The sequence below is a fragment of the Neovison vison genome, chromosome 13, assembly GCF_020171115.1.
Source record: "Neovison vison isolate M4711 chromosome 13, ASM_NN_V1, whole genome shotgun sequence".
NCBI lineage: Eukaryota > Metazoa > Chordata > Mammalia > Carnivora > Mustelidae > Neogale > Neogale vison.
This window is the reverse complement of record NC_058103.1, coordinates 143037386-143063689: the sequence shown is the minus strand read 5'-3', so window position 1 is coordinate 143063689 and position 26304 is coordinate 143037386. Positions and strand designations below refer to the sequence as shown.

Sequence of the window (26304 nt, the reverse complement as noted above, 5' to 3'; positions counted from 1 at the left end):
CAGAGGGTGTTGGCTGGTGGCTTAAAAAAGAACGAAAGAAAAAAAACCTCTCCCTCCCACAAATGTTTCACAACTCTCTGGAACAGCTAGAATAATCAGGCCAACACTTAAAGAGACAGTCTCCCTCTTGCTGACAAGACCAGCGATCTGGTTAAAATGAAGAGAACATAAGGATTTTTATTAATTCTTGAGGGAAATTTACTAAAGGAACTGAATGCAGAGGATTGGATAAATCGGTCTCTCTAGCTCCCCATCCCTCCTTCCCTCTCTCCCTCTCCCCATCCCACAGAGCAGATGACTGAAGTGGGGAGCGACATTCTATAACTTAAATCTACCAGCCTGACTTCTGCCCTCACCCACCCTGCACACTTACTCACCTAGTGTCCTTGATAATTCCTCAGTCAGTTCTCTTGGTTTTCCTCTGAAGTCAACCAAGAAATTGGGTCTTCAGGTTTCTAGGCCAGCCCAGCACCCAAAAGAAGGCACAGAAGTCTACCAACTACAATCTGATCAGGTTACTGACCCAAAACTCATAGATGGCCAACAGGATCACATCCAAACTCCTGAGCACTGTCTCTTCAGTTCCTGGCACACAAGGCCTTCCATGACCTAGCCCTTGCCTCCCTCTCCAGCCTCCTCTGACCTCAGAGCCTCTCCTCAAACCCTCACTTGGATCATACCAAACTACTGGCAGGTCAAGAAGATAGAGCTGAAGCCTCACTCTTACTGCCTATGTCACTGTTTGGCCCTGTGGCTCCCTTTACCTGTCACATCCTCCTGTCATCTGATGATTACAGCCAGATGATTACAATAAAGCATGAAACAAGAAAGACAAACGCCTTTCATTACTGAACAGATACCTGGTCTCCTTTCCCCATCTAACCTAGCATGCCTCACTCACTGCGTGCAGATCAAGATCTCCTCCAACTCCCTGAGCCTGCCCCGTGTGAACAATGGGACATTTGTGTGGACAATGCCTAGGGAGGAGAACCCAGCAGGTCAAGTGCAACCACACCTGGTCAAATCTTATTCCTAACCCAGGGCGCAACAAACCATGACACCATGGGGAGATATTCAAAGTTGTCAAGTGGGTCACATGTCAACTACACCAAGATAAAGAGGCGAAGCTCCAATGCAGGATGGGAGGCACTGCTTTGGGAAGCAAGACCACAGGCTTTGCAATCACATGAAAGGAAGACCAGCTTCACTTGTTATGAGCTTTGTGATTCTTTTAGGGACTACCTCAAATCCTTTTGGGAACTGTTAGACTGTAAATTCTGTGAGGACTGAAGTGTATCTATTACGTTCACGTATCTGAAGAGCATGATACAGTAGTAATGACTTTGCATCAAATGTTAACTATACGCCAGCACTGCTTTAATGTCTCACACTGATTAGGATTATCGTTTAACCCCTCAACAACCATATAAAGTAAATGTCAGTGTTTTAAGAAGGTATGCGAAGTGTGTAGCATGCAATGGGTACAAAATAAATGTTCCCATTCATTGCCAATAAAAATATCCCATACTTCAGAATCTGTACCTATTTACCTTCCTTTACAACCTCTGCTGGTAAGACATTATTTCTCAGGGAAAGCCAAATAAATAAAGTTATAAATTTTTTTATTTTTTGTTTTATTTAATTATGGGTGAAAAATTTTAACTAGATGGCAAAATTGGCTTTATGGAACCTACCCTCTGGGATGTCCTAACGGAACACAGAAAGAGTAAAAAACTTGATTAGTTTTAAAGATAAATTATAAAGATTTCTTAAAGCTGGCTAAGCCTTTCAAGTGATAAATTAATAGTTATATGAGCACTAAGCAATCCACTGTACTTAAAAACCATAAAGACGGTGAGAAGAAATATTCTATCATTTCAGATGACAGCAACATTTTCCTTATCCAACATTACTGGTAAAGCCATCTCACATAAATATCCAATTTTTTAAAGTTTTTTGAATTGTCAAAATTTTTAAAAAATAAGTTTTATGACTATCTAAGGTGCCTTACCCATTTCCCAGCCTTCTTAAATATAGACAGGGAAGGGCGGAAATATCGTCTGAGCAACTACCATATGTGCTAAGACCTTTATATGTGGGATGACAATATTTAACTGTTGAAGAAGAAATGATACATGTGACACACATCTCAAAGTACCTAGTACTTAGTAAGTACTTAAGAAGTTCTAGATGAGCACGGGGTGACGCATGGAAGGAATTACTGCATCGCTGTACCACATTCCTCTGAAACCAATACAACACTGAACATTAACTCCACTGGGATTTAAAATTTGTTCAAGTGCTAGGTATTGCTGTCATTTTAAAAATCACATTTATCCTCCTGAAACCCTATAATGGAAGGTATTACCCTTCTGAATTTTACAGATGAATAATCTAAGGCTTCCACAGCTGCTTAGTACCAGAGCAGAAATTTAAAACCCACGTCTACTCGCCTCCTACACAGAGTCACGTTTCTCTACGAGGACTCTCAAAGTGAGGTCCCAGGACCAGCAAGCATCACCCGGAAGCTTACTGGAAATGCACACTTTTGGCCCTGCCCCAAATGCAGTAAATGGGAAACCCTGGGGCTGTGGCCCAGCGAAGTGACTCCCCTGGCTGCACAAGTGTGAGAACCACAGGCCCACTGCACGACACTCAGCTAGAGCAGTTACCACAGGAGGTCTAGTGTCTGTCCCCGGAGGGTTTCCCTTCTTCCCAGCTCATTCCACTTTTCTGTGTCTCATTCCATCTCCATGACCCATCAATACCCTGACTTTACAGGTGCTCAGCAACAGCCTGCTTCCCACACCCGCAGGGGAACAGCCGACCTGGCAGTGACACACTGATGCTGGGAGCCCAGGCCCGGTAAGAACTCCAGCTCTATCACTTACCAGCCACAGGACCTCAGCACGTGACTGCAGTTCTCTACCCTACTACTTCACCTCTAGGACACAGAAAGCGATACTTATCTCACGAGGCTGTCAGGGTGATTAAAGGAGAAAATGAACGCAGGAGACAGAGTGCAAGGACTAACTGCTGGAAGGTATTCAGTATGTGGAACGTCTGATGATGACCATGTTCATATAACATGCGTTTCTGCCGCCCTCCACTGCACACGCACCTATGTTGTGACCAATGACGCGTCACCACCACAACCCCAACCCAAGAGCAAGACTGGGGCTGGAATCTCACTACACCCTTTTTTTTTTTTTTTAAGATTTTATTTATTTATTTGACAGACAGAGATCACAAGTAGGCAGAGAGGCAGGCAGAGGGAGCAGGAAGCAGGCTCCCTGCTGAGCAGAGAGCCCGATGCGGGGCTTGATCCCAGGACCCTGAGCAGAAGGCAGAGGCTTAACCTACTGAGCCACCTAGGCGTCCCTCACTACACTGTTTCTTAAAACACCCATCTTAGTCTCCAAGAAGACCCACTTCTAATTCTCTGATTTAGTAAGCTATGAATGACATATAATCATACAAACAGACGTGGCTAGGTTAAAATAACCATGGAGATCTGGAAAATGGGAGATGTGGGGAGGAAAGATACTGACCAAGAGAAATATCCACTGTAGTAGCTTCTTAACATTATGCTGCCCGGGACCCCTGAACCACACAAGACAGGATGAACTACTAGGCAGTGTTGCCAAAACCCAACAAGCTTTACTCAAAAGCAGAGTGTTCAGGAATGCAGGAGGCGACCAAGAGGAAATTCATAGTCATGCGGGTAGGTTAAGATCACCCCGGCCTCTAACTAGTTCAGGAAGATGACAGGAATGGTAGAAAATAAGCCCACAATCAGATTACTGGCTCCCATGGACCAAAAAAGGAATGTACCAATGCCTTAGCAGTAAGATAAAACTCACATTTCCTTCTGTGGACATAACAAAGAGACAGCTGAGAATTCCCCCCAGCTGCCAGATGCTCTGTATATCACACGGGGTCAGCAGATAATCCAAACACAGAGCTCTGCGGAGGGCTCCAAGGATGCACAAGGCCAACGGCTCCTTCTAGGTTTCACAAGGAGTAAACCAACCAACGAACAAAAACCCTGGGAGTCCAGGTGATGTTGCAAGGATAAAGACCCTTAGTTGCAATCCCCACACGGAACGGAACTACCAGAATCCCCGGTGAAAGACTATGTAGTCATGAGAAAAGGCAGGGAAGACGCATATCACCTGTCTGGCAATTAATCAAAAAAATCAGTGTACCTTTCAGGACAATGTAGCTTCTACATCTCTGCTGATATAAATATATTCCTAGTGTTCCGACTGGACGGAGCTATTTATGGATTTCTGAATTACACATTCAGTGGGCTGACTTTATAAATCCACCTAACAGTCTCATCTCAGATGGCAGAACAAACTCCAAAGACAGCAATAAAAACCTTCAGTCTCATAATGAATGGACTAGCACTTCAAAATATAAAGCTTGCTGTTTCTCAGTTCCCAACTATAAAACAAGAGAACACTTTCTTCTAACTCACAGGTTTAATTCAATCCAATAAATGAGGCTAGCCTAGAAAGAGGCAAACACAAAAAGGCTCCAAGTAAACAGCCCATACACAACACAGAAGTATTAAATTATGGGGGGTTGAGATTTTTCACCAAGTGTCAGTACCATGTTCTCCTAGAGGCACCATCTCAGTGACACTTCGGTCACTGGTTCTAGGTCACAAAGCTCCCCGGGATGGTTTTAGCTCTTGACTGATGATCTACAGTGATCTTCCTTTTGTGGTCATAAATCTTTCCCCCCAAAATCTCATCTGGCTAAGGAGACATTTATAACCATCCATGCATGGGGCAAAGCTCTTTCCCAAACAGCTTTAATTCTATTTAACCAAATGCACCGAGAACTTAGAATGTGCAAGGTACTGTGACTGAAGCTGAAGTTCAAATGAGAGCAAAAAAACCACAATTTAAATTTAATCTCTGCCCTCAAGATGCACACATTAAAGGAGAAAAGGCATGTAAACAGAAGCATACTCTTAAGTGTTTGAGGTGTTTTATGAAAAAGTCTGTACAGAGTGGCTGGGGCATGGACGCAGGAGTGGCAGACTCCACAGGCAGGTAAAGGTTCAGGAAAGGTTCCATTGAGACAAGAGACAGGAAATGAATCCTGAAAGATGGAATACCTTTCCTCATGTGTGTGTTGGGAGTGGTGGAGGGGGTTACTGTATTTCAGAGAGGAAGAGATGCAAAAACTATTCTTGCATGGCTGAAGGCTTAGCACAGAGAGGGAAGTGGTTTCCGCAAACCATCACCGGCTCAGCGCAAAGCAGCACCGACTCAGCAGGGATCCACAGCTCCAGAGTTTTATTTTTTATTTTTATTTATTTATTTATTTATTTATTTATTTTTCCGGGAGTTTTAAACTCCCAGAGGCTGACTTCAAAATAGTTTTTATTTACACTGGCCAAAAGTCGGGTGCAGAAGAAGCCTGTCTACACCTCATTCCAAACCCAAGCACTGTAAGCCGTTCAGACAGGTTCCATTTGCATCATGACCTGTTCTGCTAACAAGCTACAAGGCAGATCTGGCTTTAATTATCCACAACCACACAAGGAAGAACTCACAGGAAATCCAAATGATATAAAAATATTGTCAAAAACAATGTGGAGCATTATCTCCCTTAACTGAAAATCACTACTACCTCGCTCAAAGATAACCAGCCCTGTGCACAAAAGTACACAGTCAATAATCTAGCAATAATTTACTAGCAATAATTGACTTAGGAATCTACCACAGATCTGCCCTTTTGAAAGGGCATGTCACTTCCCATACACTTTCCCAGTCACCCAGTGCTGATGGAATCTATCCAAGCAGCCTCAATGCATAAGAATGGAGCTTTTTAAACTCTCCAATTTGTTTATTTGGTTCATGCTTAAAGTTTGGGGTGCGTCCATTTAATGTGAACGTTTATAAGAAAATGGCTTGGTGGCCCAATCCCCATACATCCTGAGTGTATCTCAGTGGGTCTGGGGTAGGGCCTGAAAATTTGCATCTCTAACAAAGCCCCAGTGATAATCATTCTACTGGCTAGGGACCACACTTGGAAACCAGTGCTCTAGAACAATCCAGTTGGAAGTCAGTCCAAGTCACCCCATGTACTAGTAACTGCTGTGAACAAACAATCAGGAGAGGATCTAGGTCTTAAATTTGGCAAAAAGATGACAAGCAGAGTTCAGTGCTAAAGGCAACCACTAAACGCAGAAGGTGACAGAAGCACCAGGCTTCAATCAAGGTCAAGAGAAGGTCGTATCAACTGAGACTGAAGCCGTCCTTACTTGTACATATCAGATAAAGGGTGAGAGTTTTGAGTCTGAATCCCTGCTTCACCTCTCCCTAGCTATGTTCCTTCATCGATCATACGGGCCTCACGAGGGTGAGAAGATAGCGTATGTGAGTCATATTAATGGCAGGTCCTCAGTCAACGGTAGTTCCGTCTTCCCTTTCCACGCACATCAGGGAGAGAGCCGACAGCACAAGCGAATGTGCCAAAGACGCAAGAGGAAGCCACACAGTATGTATATTTGCTTTCACCATAACAGAGATGGGTCTTTTTTTTTTTTAGGCTTGTTTCTTTATTTGAAGTGGGGGAGAAGGAGACGGAGAGGGGAAGACAGAGCCTCAAGCAGACTCCCCGCTGGTCATGGAGCCAGAGGCAGGGCTCGATCTCAAAACCCTGAGATCATGACCTGAACCAAAATCAAGAGTCCGACGCTCAACCAATGGAGCCAGCCTGGTGCCCCAAGATAGGTCTCTTCAAAAACCACCTCTATTTAAAGTTTCCCTCTCTCACCTGTGACCTGTGCTTGCATCACCCCGCTTTATCCTCACTGCTACCCCTAAGCTTGCTGCACAGACGTGCTCTCCCTCAGGCTTCCAGGGCAGCTCAGGCTGAACGTGCCTCCCTCCCCACTGCTGCACCACTGGCCCTGGCCTCTCACACTGCCACCCCCGACGGTCACGACAGCCGTGGCACTATCAGACCAAACCCAGACGTTCTTCCTGGAACAGCTTAGCCAGTCTCACTTTCTTTCTTGTTCTTTTTTTCTTTTAAAGATTTTATTTATTTGTCAGAGAGCAAGCACCGGCAGACAGGCAGGCAGGCAGGCAGAGGCAGAGGCAGAAGCAGGCTCCCTGCTGAGCAAGGAGTCTGATGCGGGACTCGATCCCAGGACATTGGGATCATGTCCTGAGCCGAAGGCAGCCGCTTAAGCCACTGAGCCGCCCAGGCGTCCTGCCAGTCTCACGTTCCATCCGGTGTGCGGGCCCGGTGAAGCGACAGGCCTACCCACCTGACAGCACCTCCTTGCCTCCCTCTCCCCCAACTCCAACCTCCCTCTCCATCAGTGTTCTTTGGGCACTGCGGGCATCGCGCCACTGTCTGCCTGGTCAGAGGCCCTCCAGCAGCTCTCCACCCTGCTACATAAAATCCCACATCCCCTGTACCAGGGCTGGCCGAGAGGATGTTCTGCCACGACAGCCATGTGTGATGACTGGGCACTCTGCAGTGGAGGAACTGAATTTTAAGTTTTATTTCATTTGTATTAACTTAAGCAGCCGCATGCAGCTGGTGACTACTGTAGTGACCGGAGCAGCTATACAGAAGCCCACCTCCGGGTCCTCCCCCACATGCGAACTGTGCTCCCCGGTCAAGCCAGGTGCCCCACCGCCCCTGACAACCCAGGTCCACGCCTCCCTTCGCACCTGCTATTTCCTTCTCTCCCTCTGCTCTTCCCTCTCTCCAGCTTGCCCACCTAAGAGCCCCCATCTTTCCCAAAGGCTTCCCAACACTTTCCTCCAACCTCTTACTCTCTGTGAACCCCACTGCCGAGAGAACTCCTCCAACACCCACACAGGCAGTGCGCCTGCGCCGTCAGGCTCACGCACCAGGGCGCCTGTGAAAGCACCTGTCCCTCCAAGACCAGACCCTCCATTCCCTAACAGGTAATTCACAAACACTTGTTGAATGCATTAAAAGTACAGCGCCTTGTGTTTTGGTGTTCTCTGGACAGCAAGACCTTTCCTCACTAGAACCACATGGAAATTTACTCATCTGGATGCTTCAAAAACACCAAGTGATCGTAAAGCATCCTGCAGGCAGGCCCTGAAAAGCCTCGTCCTTTGCATGTATCTTCATCCCTCTGAAACTGCCACGGGAAAATAAAAAAATGCTACCCACAAATGCACGGCTTACTGACTTCCAAGCCAGCTTCTGGAAACTGATGAAAAAGCCCAACAGAAGGAAACTGAAGTTCTTGCTCTGGGACACCATCAAAAGCTGGACGGAGGAACACTTGACTTCCTTATTTCTTCTGGCGCTGGGGACAAAGTGCCGTTACATAACCGGAGTCCTCAGATCTGGCTGCAAAAGGCCACCAGTCTACAAAACGCTGGAGCAAAACCATCAGACGCGCATTGTTAAGGCGAAGGCAGGTAATTCATTTAAGAGATCAGAGGGCTGATAAAGCTCTCTTTGTAGGAGCAAAAGGGAACTTAACAGCCAAGCAGGGGGCAAAGCCAGGTTATTTCAACTCCGGCTCTGGAAACACACGTCGCAGGAAGAACTGATAAAGTGTGGCCATTACCGCACAGGCCCTCTGCCCTACAACGAGTCACCTGAGAACAGTCAACTGGGCTGTAGCCACCTAAATTCCTAAATTCTGTGGCCCTTAAGATTGTAATTATTTATGCAAACAATACTTACTCGAGAATAAATCGTTATAATTGATAACACTTTTAAAACCTCTTCTAAGCACATCCCCTTCCCGGAGGCTCCCACCCCCCACTCCCGCCACCCACCCCGTCTTCTGGAGCTTTGGGCTGAGCGCGGCTCTGATCGGCACACACAGAGCACACTAACCCACCGCACAGAGTCCACGGCCTCACCAAGGCTGGAAACCGAAGTCCAGAGTCAACAAGGGTCCAATGTGGTGGTAGGAAATCACTCCGATAAGATTTCCTCAAGATGCAAATGTGAGCCAAATGGGTATGTTCTTTTGCTCTCCCGTAGTTAGATGGGCTCTGGAGTCCCTTCACCCACCACAGCTGTGCACCCTTAGCAAGCCGGTCACAACTCTGATCCTCACTTCCCTGGCCCTAAAGTGCAAATACTGACCAAACCTTACATGTGTCTTGTGAGGAGCAACATCCTTAAAAGAAATAGTCCCTAGAAGAAATGGTTCTGATCATTTCATATGGCTCTGTTTTGTACATTTTAAGTGACCAGAGGCAGCCAGTGCCAAAGATATTCTTTCCAGTGATGTTCCTCTATTGTCAGGATGCTTTTGCCTCCACCCAGAAGCAGTAATATGCAAAACCACCGAGTACTCAAGAAAAAGGAGAAAGCAAGGAGGACATAATAAACCAGATCTGTTTGGGTTCTGGACATTCATTTTGTAATTAGAATGGCTCTTCCCCTTGAAAATCTAATAAATGTGGGTTTTATCCCAAACATAAGGGGTAAGATGACAATTATCCCATATCTAGCCTCAGAGCACGCCTTGGAGCACAATTTACATCTCACATCTGAGTATGTCTCTGGTTTTAAAAAGTATTTCATTTATACAAGGAAAATGCCTTTTGGCTTTCTTGATGGAGACCTAGCGAGGTGTTTAAGACCACAGAAAGCCAAGTTTATGGTCGAAGAATCTGATAAATGCACCCCAAGTTGTCCCTCTTTTGTGTGTGTGTGGTTTTTTTAAAAGATTTTATTTATTTATTTGACACAGAGAGAGAGAGAAAGATCATAAGTAGGCAGAGAGGCAGGCAGAGAGAGCAGGGGAAGCAGGCTCCCTGCTGAGCAGAGAGCCCGATGATGCGGGGCTCGATCCCAGGACCCTGAGATTATGACCTGAGCCGAAGGCAGAGGCTTAACCCACTGAGCCACCAAGGCGCCCCTCCTTTTGTGTTCTTATAGTCATTTTTGTCTGTGAATTATCATCCAAATGAACCTCCCTGGTCAGGGTTAGCTGCGGCCATCTGTTGTGCACCATCCCGAGCCACAAAGCATCTGATGGCCACGACCACACTTCAAAACCAGTACCGAAAGTTGTTCTACTACAGACTGGCACCGAACTGCCGCAGGACGCATGCCTTAAGAGACAAACGCCTTCCTGCTGCTCCAGGGCCTTGGCCTTCCTCTCACTGGTCTGGGGCTGAGAAGTCACCCACTCACCCATCCTCTTGGGGAAGCTCTAAGTATAAAGGTAAGTACATAAGTACCCAATCAAGTAATTCATTGGGATGGTTATTACTGATGCTCCTCTATCAAAAAGTATAATACACATTTTATTTTAAGTACTATTTTGTCCGATTAAGGAGGTTCAAGTAGTAACTATAAATTCTTCTCCAGTATGTCTAAGCCCATAAGGCATTCTAACCTTTATGGGTTCACTCCAAAAAAGGAACTCAATGCTATCTTTTCAAATACTCCTCTCTTCTTCCAGTCCTCCCATTGCTACCTTTTTTTTCTTATTAAGCCCACTTACACCAAATCTTGTACTTTGACTTCTCTACACATGTACTTTGCACACTTGATCTTAGCCAAAAGGCCGAGAAGCGTTGAATCTGAAGTTTAAACCAACTGACCTGACCTGCCTTTACACATGGGACAGGCTAATTAATTCTAGTTTCTGCCATCTGACCAGATCTATCAAAACCCCCACGAAACTTCAGGCAATGAAACCTGCAATCTCTCTGTGGCCCAGTATTCTTCACTCTTTCAGACAAAGGGGCTCAATCACCCCTAAAATACAATTAGTCATCAAATTTTTCCCAGTCCTGACCTCTCCCACAAAGTTCATTCCCTCACAGAGAGCTGACTAGGGGACACTCACTGGAGTTCATCAGCACAACTTTTGCCCCAGAAAAGTAAGGGGATAGGAGAAAAAGGAGGTAACTTTCATTGGCACAGAAAGTATGGATTCATCCAGGTCTCCTTATTCTTGACATTGGACACCCATACCCATTGTCTCCCAGTACCCTGCAGAGCTTAAGGCCTGACCTCATCAGATCTCTTCCCGAACAAGTCTAGTCTAGGGCCGAGATAAGAGGCATCCAAAGACCTTTCCTCCTCCTCCCTTGGAAATGTAAAAACCCTGCTTCCTTTTCAGCTGTTAGTCTGGGGGAGGATTTGTTTACTGTCGCTAATGTCCAGTTGCTTGGTTGCGAGGTCCGAGGTCCGGTAGTGCTTAGTGTGCGGGGGTGGAGGTAGGGCCCATTTTGTTTGTTTTATAAATACCAACTTTTGCTTCATGTGCCTGGCTTTTTCTTTTATCATCTGACAGCATCCCTCATCCCCTACTTCTTCTGGGAAAAGCCTATGCTTTTATCTTGACAGTGAGAAGGGCTCTGGAGCTAAAGGGTACATGTTTGTAAAAAAATATTAGCAGTCACATGGTTTGCTGTATGTAGTCTGCTGTAAACAGGCAGCTCAGACCGTAAGTCCCCTAAGGATTAGAGATCATAATTCAGGACTCAAGAGATACAGGGACTATTTCTAGTATGCCTTGTCAATGTGCTAAATGACTGAGTAAAGTCACATTTCAAAGAAGTGTTATTCTAGAATAACACTCTATCAGACATTCTTCATCTGTACGCACTTTGCAGGGACGCAGTGCAGACTTCCTCACAACTGCAAGGGAAGTTACACGTGTACCGTAACAACACCGTTAAACATGTTTATTTCTTTGTTAACACACCTTCAATCACAAAAATGGCATCACTAACTACTCAGGATCCTTGTAAGGTAAATCAGTAATGAAACCTGTGAAATAATGAGCAACTTTAAGACAGTTGTTCTAACAAAATGAAGCAAATTTTACTAAAATTTAAGTAGTTTCATCTAAATTGTATTTCATTCACTCGCTCAACAAGTGTTCACTGAATGTCTGCTATGTTCTATGTGAAACATGCTTGGCACAGCGTAGATGAGAATTACATTTATTTAAAAACCATGTGTATATTCTTGAAGGCACAGACAACGCTCTTCAAACAGAGTGAGCTGTTTAATTAATTACTCACAGTTGAGCTCTCTGCGAACATGAGCCCTTCTACCTACATTCAAGGGCACACCTTGCAAAGAACAAGGGTGCCCATTTTACAAAAATCCCAGATGCAAAAAGCATTTCCAAGCCAGGAACAGTATTAGAGGGGAGAAGTAAGCAATTACACCATCTTCTTTAAAAAAACGCCCAATCCTGCAGAACAGATAGAAGTTTAACTATGCAAATTCAACACCAGCCCAACCGAGGGATCAAAGTTAATATCTCCTAAATCAAACAAGAATGTGCTATGTGTCATCCTTTGGTATGCCAAAGGACATCTTTTAAGTAGCATCCCAGCCAAAATAAGGAGAAAAACAATATATAAACCCCAACTGCTCCAAAACAACTGACCTATACACTTCCAAAATGTCAATATCACAAAAGACAGAGAGGCAGAGGAACTGTTCCCGATTAAGAGACTAAAGAGATATAAATAAACACAGTGTGTAATCCTGGATTAGACCCTGAACCGGGAAGGGTAGGGGAAGGGAGAGGCAAGCAGGAGGATGCTATAAAGGACATTATTGGGATAAATGGAGAAATTTGGATATGGACTTACATTACATAAGAGTATTACATCATTGTTACAATTCCTGTTTTTGCTAATTGCACTGTGGTTATGAAAGAGAATGTCCTAGTTCTTAGGAAATATATGCTGAAATATTTAGGGGGGAATAGGGCAGGATGTCTACAACTTTCAAACAATTCAACAAATACGTAACAGAGAGAATGGTAAGTAAATGTGACTAAATGCTGTTAGTAAGAGAGAAGTAGAGATAAAGTGGCATTTCTTGTAACCTTCCTGTAAATCTTAACTTAAATAAAATATTTAAAAATTTTACAAATACGTGAAATGAAATTTTAATTTTGGGTTACTTAGAAGAAAAACAGGCTTTACTTGTACAAGTCTCTATCATATTAAGTGCTATGGTATTTGTGTTTTATGGAACAACTGTGTGAGACAGCTTGGTCTGCAGAAGAAGGAAAACGGGTCTGAGAATCACAATTTCTGGGTAAAGCCCTACTTTTCACACTTAATAGATGAGCCATCTTGAGCTTCTGTTTCCTTAGTATGATGAGGGTCACAACAGTAGCTTCTTCCACTCTCACAAGGTTGCTGTGACAACCAAATGGCATAATATATATGCAAGTGCTCTGAAAACTAGAAGGACTATACCAACGGGGGCTCTTGTTTTGAAGCTGTTATCCAGAAAGGTTATATAGGTGCATGCAAAAGAGAGTCCCACCAGCAGGGGAAGTATTCACAGAAAACCATAGTGAAAGGACTACTTTTAAATCATGCCCTACCTCTTATTTAGGTTCACAAGTGGACTAACAGTAACAAGTGATTTGGAAACGTTGCTTTTTCTCCCATGAAGCAATTTAGTCACGCAAGAGGGGAAAAAAACAGGCACATTTTTTTATTATTATTATTACACGTTCCTCTGATAAGTGAGAGCCAAATCTGCTACAGAAAACGTTCCTCAATTCAAGAATATCCAATTTACATGGGTGGCTCAGTGGGTTAAGCCGCTGCCTTCGGCTCAGGTCATGATCCCAGGGTCCTGGGATCGAGTCCCGCATCGGGCTCTCTGCTGAGCGGAAAGCCTGCTTTCCTCTCTCTCTCTCTCTCTCTCTCTGTCTGCCTGCTTCTCTGCCTACTTGTGATCTCTGTCTGTCAAATAAATAAATAAATAATCTTTAAAAAAAAAAAAAAGTGGATCTTAAAAGATGATTAAAATGTTCTCAAACTCTGTTTCCAAAATACTGTGCTTAAACTGCCCAAGGCCAGCATCTCCAAGCGTCAGGATAAATCACTGATCCCTAAGAGGTCTGACTTGACCCCATGCCATGGGAGGCGCTGCGGTCTTCAGAGCATGCTCAGAGATGGGTGCTGGGGCCCACAGTCTGTGAAATCCTCCGTCAGGCTTTTCCCTCATTTCCTCCCTCAGTCGCTGACCTCCTCCAGAAGGAAGGACTGTGCCCACACCCACAGGGTTCTCTCTGAGCCTCAGCCACTGTCCTTTCTGTTCCTCAAATCTCTCAGGCCAGCCTTCACTTTAGATCCTGGACACCTGTTGTACACCTGTTCCCCTGGGCTAGAACACCATGCCAATATCTTCGCATGGCTGGCTGCTTCCGGTCATTTAGGTCTCAGCTTAAAGATTTATTTTATTTTATTTGGGGGCGGGGGAAGCGCTGAGGGAAAGGGAAAACTTCCAGCATACGCCCTGCTGAGCACAGAGCCCAATCTGGGACTTGATCCCATGACCCTGAGATCATAACCTGAGCGGAAACCAAGAGCCAGACGCTTAACCAACTGAGCCACCCAGGTGCCCCCAGGTCTCAGCTTGAATGGCAAGCCCCTCTGAGCCCCACCCCTGACCATGCAACCTGGAACAGTCCCTACTTGGGCACTATCACATCTTCTTGTTTTATTTATTTTTTAAAGCTTTTCCTGCTGGGGTGCCTGAGTGGCTCAGTCGTTAAAGCATCTGCCTTCAGCTCAGATCATGATGCCAGGGTCTTGGGATGGAGCCTCACACATCTCCTGCTCAGCAGAGAGCCTGCGTCTTCCTCTCCCGTTCCCCCTACTTGTGTGCATGCTCTGTCAATAAATTAAAAAAAGCTTTAAAAAGTTGTTTTTCCTCCTGATGTGTTTTCCTGCTTATGAGGTGTCTTTTTTTTTTTTTTCTTTTTTTTTTTGAGTTGTCTGTCTTCTCCTCACTATATCTGAGCAAGGATCTTGAGTGCAGGACCCCTTGTCTTTCATTCACGGCAAAGTATCCAGCACCCAGAACAGCGCTTGGAACAAAGCAGGGATCTAAGTGAAAGAATGAATTCCCAGTTCCATGCTCACATCTCCATGAGTCACCAAGATGTCCTTCAACATGTTTGGAGGCTCAAGCACATAATGCCAACAGCCTTAAGAACTCTGGAGTTGCCACATTCCATGATGGCAAAATCGGAAAAATCCTAACTGATCGCTCTACCACCAATTAATTTTTCCAAACTTCAACTGTATTCATTTCCTGTTCTTGAGGTTAGAAGTCTCAAACAACCTTCATTGTGCCAAAATAAAGACACCAGGGGTGCCTGAGTGGCTCAAGATGCCTGTGTGTCTGCCTTCAGCTCAGGTCGTGATCTCCAGGTCCTTGGATTAGGCATGGAGTCAGCTTCTCCCTCTCCCTCTGCCTGCCTCTCCCTCTGCTTGTATTCACTCGGTCTCTCTCTCAAGTGAATACATAAAATCGTAAAAACAAAACAAAACAAAAAAGCAATACAATACAATAAAGATGTCCGCAGGGCTGGGTTCACTGAGGAGGCTCTAAGGAAAAACTATTCCCATGTTTTTTCCAGTTTCGAGGCTGCACTCCATGGCTCTGGCCCTTTCCTCCTCCTTCAAATCCAGCAGTGTAGCATCTACAGATCTCTGACTCATGATTCTCCTCTCTCTAAGGACTCTTGTGATTACACTGGGCTACCTGGATAATTCAGGAGAAGCTTGCATCTCAGGACCCTTAACTTCACCAAATCTGTGAAGTTCCTTTTGCCAAGTAAAATAAATAGTCACAGGTTCTGGGGATTAAGTAATGGACGCATTTGGGAAACATTTATGCTGCCAGACAAGGACATCAGCAGGAAACTAGACTGTATCCTTTTTTTTTTTTTTTAAAGATTTTATTTATTTGAGACAACGCCCATACACGAGTAGGGGAGAGGGGCAAAGGGAGAGGGTGAAGCAGACTCCCCACCAAGCAGGGAGCCCAGTGCCAGGCTTAATCCCAGAATCCTGAGACCATAACCTGAGCTGAGGGCAGACATTTAACTCACCTAGCCACGCAGGTGCCCCCATATCTTTTTTTTTTTTTTTTTTAAAGATTTTACTTATCTATTTGACACAGAGAGAGAGAGCACACAAGCAGGGGAAGCAGCAGGCAGAGGGAGAAGCAGACTCCCTGCTGAGCAGGGAGCCTAATGTGGGACTCAGTTCCAGGACACTGGGATCACGTCCTGAGCTGAAGGCAGATGCTTAACAGACTGAGCCACCCAGGCTTCCCCAGACTTCTCTTTTATGTACAGACACAAAATTTCTCAACTAGCAAACCAAATCCACTGACATATGAGAAGGACTATACACTGTGACAAAACAGGATTTACCCCAGGAATGCAAGGTTGGTTTAACATTCAAAACCAATCCATCTAATATACTACACTAATGAAAGGAAAGGAAAAAAAACCCCACATGATCATCTCACTGAGACACACACACAAATTTGACAATATCCAATGCTTTTTCACGATAAAAATACTCAAACTAGGAATAGAGGGGAACTTTTTCAGCCTGATAAAGGTATCAATGAAAACCTCACAGCTAACATTATCATACCTAATCTTAATGGTGAAAGACTGAATACTTTATCTCTAAGATCAGAAACAAGGCCAGGATGTCTGCTCTCACCAATTCTACTCAACACTATGCTCAAGTTCTACTCAGGACAATGAGGCAAGAAAAATAAAAGGCATTATTCAGAATAAAAAGCAAGAAAGCTATCTGTATTTTCAGAGTACATGATTGTATACAGAAAAATCTAAAGGATGCACTAAAAAATTATTAACCAATACACAAGTCCAGTGAGACTGTAGGTTATAATATCAATAGACAAAAATCAACTGCATTTCTATACAGTAGCAATGAACAATCTGAAAATGAAATTAAGAAAACAATATAATTTGCAAAAGCATCAAAAAGAATTAAAATACTTAGAAATAAATTTCACAGAAGTACGAGGTTTGTACACTGAAAACTACAAATCATTCTTAAAAGAAATTTTAAGATGACCTAAAGGAAAGGAAGAGAATTAACAGTCCAGAAGTAATTCTTTCCATTTATGATAGATTTTCAACAAGTATGCCCAAGAAAATTCAATGTGGAAAGAACAGTCTTTTCAACAAATGGTGTGGGACAGCTAGACAGATGTCCACATGTGAAAAATGAAGATGGATCCCTCCCCTACAGCATACAAAAAAATGTCCTCTGGAACCATACATTTCAGGGTAAGCGCTTAAATTATAAACTCCTAGAGGAAATCGTGGAGGTTAATTTTTTGTGATCTTGAGTTAGGGAAAGCCTTCGTAGGTATGATACCAGAAGTATAAGCAGTAAAGGAAGTAACGGGCAAACTTGACAGCATCAAAATAAGAACTTTTGTGCTTCAAAGAGTACAATCAATAAAATGGTATGATATCCTTATAATGGGAGAAAGCCATGTATCTGATAGGGAACTTGAATCCAGGATACACAAAGAACACTTAAGGCTAAACAATTAAAAAAAAAATTTAAAAACAAGCAAGGCATCTGAATAGACATTTCTTCAAAGATACATAAATGGCCAAAAGCACCTTAAAATGCTCACGATCATTAGCCATTAGGGCAATGCAAGACAAAACCACAAAGACTTATCATTTCATACCCACTAGGACGGCAACAATCCAAAAGTCAGAGAAGAGCCGGCGGTGGCAAGAGTGTGGAGAAACTGTGACCCTCGGTCCTGGCGGTGAGGACGTGTAACCCTGCAGACGTGTAACGCTGCGGACCCGGCACGGCGACTCTTCACAATGTTAAACGACTCTCTAGTCATCACTGTAAGCGAGCAACTGTGCTCCTAAATCCATACCCGAGAAAAATGGAAACGTAAGCGTACCAGAAACTGCTCCTCACAGCAGCATTAGTCATACAGTCAAGAAGTGAAAACAGGCCAAATGCCCAGCAACTGCGGAATGGAGAAATACAATGCGGCGCAGCCACACAACAGAGTACTATCCAACAATAAAAAGGAACACGTACTGACACTTGCTCTGACATGTACCTATTAAATACACTCTGCTATAAAGAAGCCAGTCACAAAAGGCCACATGATGTGTGATTCCATTCACATGAAATTTCCACCATACGTAACTCCATAAAGACAGAAAGTAGACCAGTGGTTGCCAGGGGATCAGAAAAGACAGGGAACGGTGCGTACTACTAAAAGGTATGGCTCTTTTCGGGATGATGAAAATCTTAAATTAGAATGATGGTTATGATTACACAACTGGGAATATACTAAAACCCACTGAATCGTAGACTTTAAATGTGCGTGTTTTATGGTGTATGAACTGTATCTCAATAAAAGCTGTTTTTAAAAGTTCACGGTATTCAGATCATGAGCAAACCCACTGCTGTACAGAATAAATGTTCTCCAAGTAGTCTGGAAAGAAAATAAATACATAAAATACCTTGTAAGAATGCATATATTTTTCTTTATAGGTTACATTTAACATAAAAATCATCTGTGCAAAAGAGTGACCACAAGAATGTCCTACGCTAGAAAGGTGTAACAGGGCTTCACGAATGTGGCACGGTTTAAAATAAATAAATGCGTAAAATGCACAGATTTTAAAATAAACCCCATCAAAGGCTCCTCAGGGGTCCGCACACCTTTTGCCTTCATCGCTGACCTTCAATTACCTTTTCAGACTCATCTCTCATTACACCTCAACACAAATGTGCAGCGGGGCCAGACTTTCCACTGCCCGCCCTCCCACCACACACTGAATACCATGCTCACTGCCCCTTATCCCTCTGCCATCTGCCTTAGGTCTTGACCAAATGCTTCTTCATCTCTAAGGTCCTGTCCCATCCTGTCCCATTTCCTCACTCTCTCCAGACCATACCCATCCCATAGCCACTGGCCTCTGGCAGCTCTAACTATTCACACCCCTAAAGGGACCCCTCACCACTTTTCACAACCTCATGCAGCTAACGCATGCTCACGGTAATTTAAAAAAAAAAAAAAATCACCTACATTTTGCCTTTTCCAGCCCCGATTCATTGATTTATCCGCTTCACCTGACAGTCCCTCACTTGCGGCAGATGATGAATCGGCTTCCACCCAGAGTCCTAGAGCAAACAGCGCTCTCGCCAATGACAGAGTGCCACCTAGCGACTACGCAGGGTAGCGCAACGCCAGTAGGAAGATAGCCACAGGACTTAACAGAAACGTGCTGGCGGTGAAATTCGGAAGCCAGCCCGGCATCACTCTGCAGGCAGGGCCATGCCACTGTTTGGAGGGGCCGCCTACCACCTGCCCAGTGATACCTCACACACCTCACAGCTACCCTCTGTTCTCAGCTCGGTGCCAGGCATCCTGGACTCATTTAGCATTTACCCGAACTCAAATTCTGAAGCACAGTACTTGTGCAGATGTTAAAAATTCCTGTGATAATCACAGGAGACCATTTTTGAGTTTTCTCATAACAAGTAAAAAGCATAGATGAGTATGAAATGACAAGAAATCTCGCGATTTACTCACATATAATGGAGCTTGCTGTGGATTAAGTTTCATGACCCAGGACACTGAAACAGAAAAGGGAGAAATAAATGAGAACAAAATTAAAAGCGATCGCCAAAAAACAGCAAAGCCACAAATGCTAGATGTCGAGTATGGTTATATGAACACAATCAAAAGTCCGAGATTACTGCATGCCTGGCTTTCCTGAGATGTTTGGGAAGGCCAGAAGGTCAAGGACTGCGAAACTTCTTGCAGCCCTTCTGTTCAAGCTTTTCAACTGGGGAGAGCCTTTCTGATTGAAATACACACACAAAAGGGTCCACTGTCCTCAGAGAATTTTCAACAACCAACAGGATATTAAACTCAGTTACCAAAGCAAAAACAGTGTATGTTCAGTTATACTTTTACATAATCCCCCAAATGCACAAAGTGCTGCTTGGCCGGAGCCTTCTCCAGCCTCCCGGGGGCGGGGGGGGGGGGTGTTGGTGGGCGCTAAGGGGACCAGAGCGCTCTCTTCCTCTCAGCCCTCCGAGAAGGGAGAATACGGCGGCTGGGGTCCACCAATTAACCATTGTTAACCTCCTCAAGATTAATAAGCCGGGTTCCCGACTGTTATCTTCACTAAATGAATTCTCACAAAAATCTTAGGAAGAACGTCAGAGAAGATTCACAGGATTGTCTAACAGATTCCTGAATATCAAGAATAGCATGCTCTCAAAGGTTTAACTTGGTGATGTGACCAGGAGCTCCAAGCTAAAACAGCATGGTCCAGAATCGTGGACTTCAGGATGGCAGGCCCTTTGCCAAACACCCCGAATTCGAGTATAAGCTGATCTGTCCTCACAGGAGTCAGAGAAGCAGATCCAAGGGACTTGATTATAATTTGATCTAAGGAAGTTTCTTACTAATAATCAAATGAATTAAGGCACCCAGTAACTAACCAGTAATATAAACAACAGTACAAAAATGTCATTCGCACATGAAAAAAAAAAAAAAGATGAAATCACGTTCTTTTGTGTTCTCCCAGATTACAAAAACCTCAGTAACGGTGAACTGGAATCCAAACAGCACAAACAGCAGCGTATCAATGCCTGAATATTTAGAATAAAGAGCAGCGAATGCCTTAGCAACCATGTGTAACCTGAGGAACAGAATCCTCCCAATACTGAAATCCTCCCAGACCTGCCACTTTGGTCAGGCCGTGTATGTGTATGTCCAAGGTCAAGGCTCACCCAAAAGGCAGTTAACACACACTTAGGGGGAAAAAACCAAAAACCAAAACTGTAATCAGGCTCCTAAACCCAGTCATCTCCAAACCACTCGCAGGCCACACGCTTTTCAGCGTGTTTCGCCAACAGCCTTAGAGCCCCGCCACCCTGACCGACCACCTCCACGCGCACGCCTGTTCATTCTCCGTCCACTCCCCACGCTGCAGGACACCTCCTGGCTCCTGGCGCTCTTTTCTTCTTGCCTGTCTTCATTTAATGATTTTGTACCCTTAGGTGCTAAAATCACCTGCAAAAATCCACAGTGAAAAACCAAGCTTGAGAAATATAGGAATAATGAACTCTTAATAGAAAAAGAAGAGATTTCCAGCCCATCAAATGCAAATAGCAAGCATGGATGGAAAAGAAAGACCAAAGCGCTTGAGTACTTTTCTCAATGCGTTAAACATCCATTTAATTTAAAATTAAGCTCACTGCGCTCACTAGCCTTTTAATCAGCTTTCCCGGTCTTGTCCAAACTTGCCCGAGACAAAGGACTGAAAGAGCCTGTAACTTTATAAACCAATTCACCTTAACTAACTTCTGAAGTTGAAGTGTTGTTCCTCTCAAGAAGTATCTGTGGGAACTGAAATAGGAATGAACACTTCGGTAATTCGTAACAAGTGGAGAAATCTCGGGAGATTTCTGCCCAGAAACCTGCCTGTCTCTGCAAGGAGCACAAGCAGCAAGTGACCCGAGTGGCTCCCACTGTGTCTGCACAAAGAGCTAGTGGGACTCACACGGCTCTCAGGGAGGCTGACGCCATCTCGACTGTTCGGTGTTAGGAACTCGTCTAAACAGGTATCAGAGCCAGAACCCATACACGTTGTTCTGATATGAGGACTGAAGAGGACTGACAAAGTGTCTGCACTCCCGCAGTGGTCGAAGGGACCAGTGGTCATGCCGGTGACGGGGGCTGTTGAAAGAATAAATCTGTCCGAAGTCATCAGGGCGATGACCCCAGAAGCAACAGCTGGGTAAATTCAGAGTGCTTTAAGCTACTTCAACGCTGACACACACGAGCAAAGACAGGACTAATATTGACAGAGCTCTAAATTCAAAACTCTTTTTAATTCTCATAAAAAGACATCATTTTCCCCATTTCACTGGGGGGAAAATGGAGTCTTTCAATGACTAAGTTATTCACTTACTTTAAGAGAGCCCAGACTCATACCCCATCTGATGTCCAAACACGTGCTTTCCCCACATGTCAGAAGAGGATCTCCTGAATGACCTCAGTCCACACACTGACTTGTCCCACCTCTAGCCCCTGTTCTACAAACACTAGAGACTCCCCCTGACCTTGTTCATTCAACTATCGCTGTGCATCTACAATGTGCCAGGCATGGCACCGAGGCACTGAAGGTATGGAAGGAATGGAGACAAATTCCCAACCTTCACAGAGCCTACTGTAGGAGCAACACAGTTCAACGCGACAGTAAAATAATCTGTTTTCAGTGATAAGTTCCATGGAGAAAAATCAGAGAGAAGAGGAAACAGGAAATGTTTTACATATGGTACTAAGGGAAGGCCTCTGTGAGGTGACATTTACTCCCCCAAATCAAAGAGAATAAGGAAGGTGGAAAGGGTTCCAGACTCCCAAAACGGCCCCAAAACACAGAACTCGAGAGTTCTGATGCTAAGCCATCAGAAAACTTGCTACATACAGTGCACAACTTACTTCACCCATTTAAGTAAGCGCACTTTACTTGAGAACTGGGTTCTAAGGGAGAAGCATACTGCAGGAGGGGAGTCTTTGGGTCAGAGTAAACACACTTGAAAACCAAATTTATTCTCTAAGACCCAACTGAAAGTCTTTGCTTTGTCCATGGATTTTTGATCAAGGTTTCCCAAAAGGAAAATGAAAGAAATGCACTGTGTCCCTGAATGATTTCATCAAGGAATTTTAAAAAAGAAAAAACCCTGCAATTTCCTCCTTACCCAGGAACTGGCGAATGACTTTGACCAAGTCCACATTCACATGGGGTGCGTTCATGTAACACAAGGACAACGCGTGACAGACCCGACGGGACCGTAAAGGCCGCACCCCATGTGAAAGATGGTGAAATGGAAATACCAAAATTCAAACACTTAAATGATGCGATTTCAAATATGTTCACCAAATCTGCCATTCAGCAGTAGCCAGCTAGAATTCTGACGAGTCATAAATCCGTGGGGGGAGGAATAAAAACAAGCTCAGTAATTAAGTGTTTTCATTCTTCTCACACTTCCCATTTTATTGCAAAATGCTGAAAGAAAACAAATGGAATAGTTTACTGTTGTACGAAAGGAACACATTCATTTTCTGTCAAAGCAGGACCCCTCCACTCCGAAAGCAACGGTCGCACTGATGTCGGTCCAGTTCTCTGCAATTCTCTGGCAGCTCGCAGGGTGCCGCTAAGCAGACAAGCAGACCCAGGGTGCGCCCTCTTCCTGCCCTTGAGAACAAACGCCCATCAGCTAGCTTCTCACTCACAGGGCGCCGGTGCACACTGTGAGCAGCACGGGTCAGTCTCGGACGTGCAATGCTGATACAGGTTCCGGCTAGAGTTCCGGATCCGTCTGCAGGTCACGCTACCTGCAAAGGATTGTGCAGAACCTCGGTTGCTCCTAAGGATCACAGGGAAGCTCAGGCACGAAGGGATACAGGTGTCTGGTTGGTCCGGGGCGGGGTGGGTAAGGGACAGTGAGCACTTCCACCGACCCGTGTGCCTCAGCGAATGAATGCAAAACCACGGAAGCTACCAAACACGACATGCCTTCATAGTAACCGGTGTCCACAGCAGGCGCTGGCAAACATTTTCTGAAAAGGGGTAGATGGTAAATATTTTGGGCTTTGCAGGTCATACGCTCTCTGGCGCAATGGGTAAATGAGTGGGTACGGCCATGTTCCAATAAAACTCTTTTTACAAAAGGAGGCAGTGGACTAGATTCAGCCACTGTGCCCGAGTGCCAACTCCTGACCGAAAGCTAACAAAATACCTCTAAATAAGCCAAAGAAGCAGGGGGTCCCTATTCAACAGCTCTGTAGGTCTCAAAGATATTTCCAGTTAGAAAAGACTTCTCAGCACAGGAAAGTCCTAGCGTTCTATACAATATCCTTTAGACCAGCAATCAAATTTCATGGGCGGGCATCCCAAGTTCCCTAGTGATTAACTGTATGACCTTGAGCAAGTAAGTCAGCGGACTGTCTACCCTCAGTCTTTTTAAGTGAAGTAAGAGCGTAAAAGTTCCCGTCTACACTATGGAGTCAGTGGAAGAATTAAAAGGGACTCCAAGGAAGGGCTTCAGCACACTGCCAGACACGTATCTTCCTTGCAGTTTCCGGGTCTCATGGTGACTACCAAGAAAAGTACTTGGAAAAGGGTAAGTAGTCAAAATAGAAGACATCAGGTATCCAGAGATACATTTGTCCAGAAACAGGCTGATAGGTAAATCACAATTCTAAAATACAACAAAATAACTCTAGAAAAAAGAATCTGGAAGAACAAATAACAAAATGCTAAGTATACATATTTCTGAGAATTACAGGGAATTTTCATCCTTAAATTATCTGTTTCTTACTCCTAACTATTCAGACAATGAACAGATACTACTTTTGTAATCAGGAAGAAGACATTAAACACAGTACATCTGTTTTAAGTCCCCTGTCATTCAACACGCCACAAGTGACCTGGAAATAAAAAGACATTTTTCTCAAATGTGCAAACTGAAGAAATCCACAACCTTTACTAAAGCTCCCTAGAAATGATAAAAGAAAAGTAATTAAAATAAGAATGCCTGTACCCGTATGTATGTAAATACAAATCAGCCTTACTATTCTTTAGCCATACCCCTATATTATACTAAAGAAGCCTTTAAGAGGTGCTCAACTCTTAATGAAACATCCCTGAAGGGAGGGAGGAAGGACCAAAAGCCCAACACTGCATCGATTACACAGAGACCTAAAACTCTCCGAAATCTGTTAGCTTCTTGACCTCAAGCCATTTCCAAAGGCCCAGCTGGCCAGGTCTGCTAAACCTATCACTTCAATGGACATGGTTTTTGTCATTCACAACAGGGAAGCTTCCAAATTCAGAAGAAGTGCAAACCACCTTTGCAACCAACCCCAGTCCTGAAAGGAAGAGGACAGCTGCTCGGGACTCAGCCAAGTGTAAACAGAGGATTTGTACCTGCAGGGTACGTGCACTGCTGAACATGCTTCAGCTCAATCTCCATGGCCAAGGGACCCTGCTAAATCTGGGCTACAGTAAATCCTCTGAAACCCACAAAAATTTGGGGTGAGGGTTAACATGGAAATGACAATGCATACTCTGGATTCCTGTGAAACAGTGTCCTGCTCTTCAAGGAAAATAACAGGATCCGAAGACTCCTTCCTTCATTCCTAAGGAGTCTGGGCTGGTGGCTAGAAACATGTGCTCTCACTGGGGGGTGGGAGCAGGGAATTCTGAACAGCAGAAAAGAAGCAGGGTACAAAGAGTGAATAGGCGTTTCCTGCTGCAGATGCCAAGTTCTACAAAATATGTATATATAAGCTACTACAGGTACCAAATGCGTTTCCTGAATAAGGGACTGAGGAAATCTTACAGGAGCCTAATTGTCTTCTTCTGTTTAAAGCTGCATTACTTAATAATTAATAATTAGCTTTAAACACGGATTCTCAAACTTCAGGAAACCCGAGCATCAGTTGCTCGGGTTTCTTTATTAAAAGAATATAGATTCTTGCCCGCTGCCTACAACCCCTTCCACCATCAGTGAGTCCAAATCAGGAGATCAAACCTGGTGATGCTTCTGCTTCTGAATCGTGGTCCACACTCTGTGAAACAATGGCACTGAGACCCAGGACACGTGCCTGATTCTCTTGTGGCACGGCCAGGCTTCTGTGTCCCACTCTCCTGACACAGTACTCCTACAGATCACCAGGAAAAAAACAAAGCACTGGTCACGATGGGAATGAGAGGGAGAAGGGGATCCACGACAGGAAGGTAGGAGAGTGAGGAGTCCAACACTGTGGGCAATCGCACAGTAAGACAAAAGGACACACCCGATTAAAACAGAAACCCCCGAACAACCGAAACACCAACACCCACAATTCACGCATTTGTTATTTATGAGAACTGGATTATCCAATAGGCAAAATGATGCTGAATTTACGCCAAAAACACACATACAAATAAAGTAATCAACATATAATAAATAAATCAGAACTCTCACCAAAACAATAATGAAAAAATTTAATTTAAAAATCAGATCTCTGACTTCTGATACTCAGGAGTTTACTCTGAGATTCACAGAGGAGAGTACACCACAACTTCTCAATACTTAGGGTCGCCTTTTCTTCTACATATGTTTATAATATCTGCCCGGCACAAAAATACTCAATGGTGGTAGGTAATCTCCCTGTGTTCCGGAGCCCCTCAAATAGTCCATGTACAGAGAGCTGCTGAGCGTCAGAGATAAATAAATAGCAATACAATTTAGTAAGGGACAGACAGGTATAAACAGATCATGATATTACAGTACTGTAAGCACAATAATAAAAATGGGACAAGGGCCAGGAAAGAAGGACAAACTTGCTGATAAGTGGAGGCCCCGAAACCGTTTACTGGAGGAGGTCAACCGTGAGGCAGGTCTCACCCGGAGGACACAGGAGAAG

At 44.3% G+C, this 26304-nt stretch overlaps 1 protein-coding gene across 7 annotated transcripts in view; it reads right to left on the bottom strand.

Annotated features, from left to right (window-relative positions):
• AKAP13 (A-kinase anchoring protein 13) overlaps window positions 1-26304 on the bottom strand; it is a 322456-nt gene that overhangs the window by 218646 nt on the left and 77506 nt on the right. For all 7 annotated transcript variants that reach the window (XM_044231511.1, XM_044231512.1, XM_044231515.1 and 4 more), the window contains exon 2: window positions 19405-19448. In XM_044231511.1, the coding sequence (XP_044087446.1) occupies window positions 19405-19437 (33 nt within the window). In that variant the 5' untranslated portion in view covers window positions 19438-19448. The remainder of the gene's footprint in view (window positions 1-19404; window positions 19449-26304) is intronic.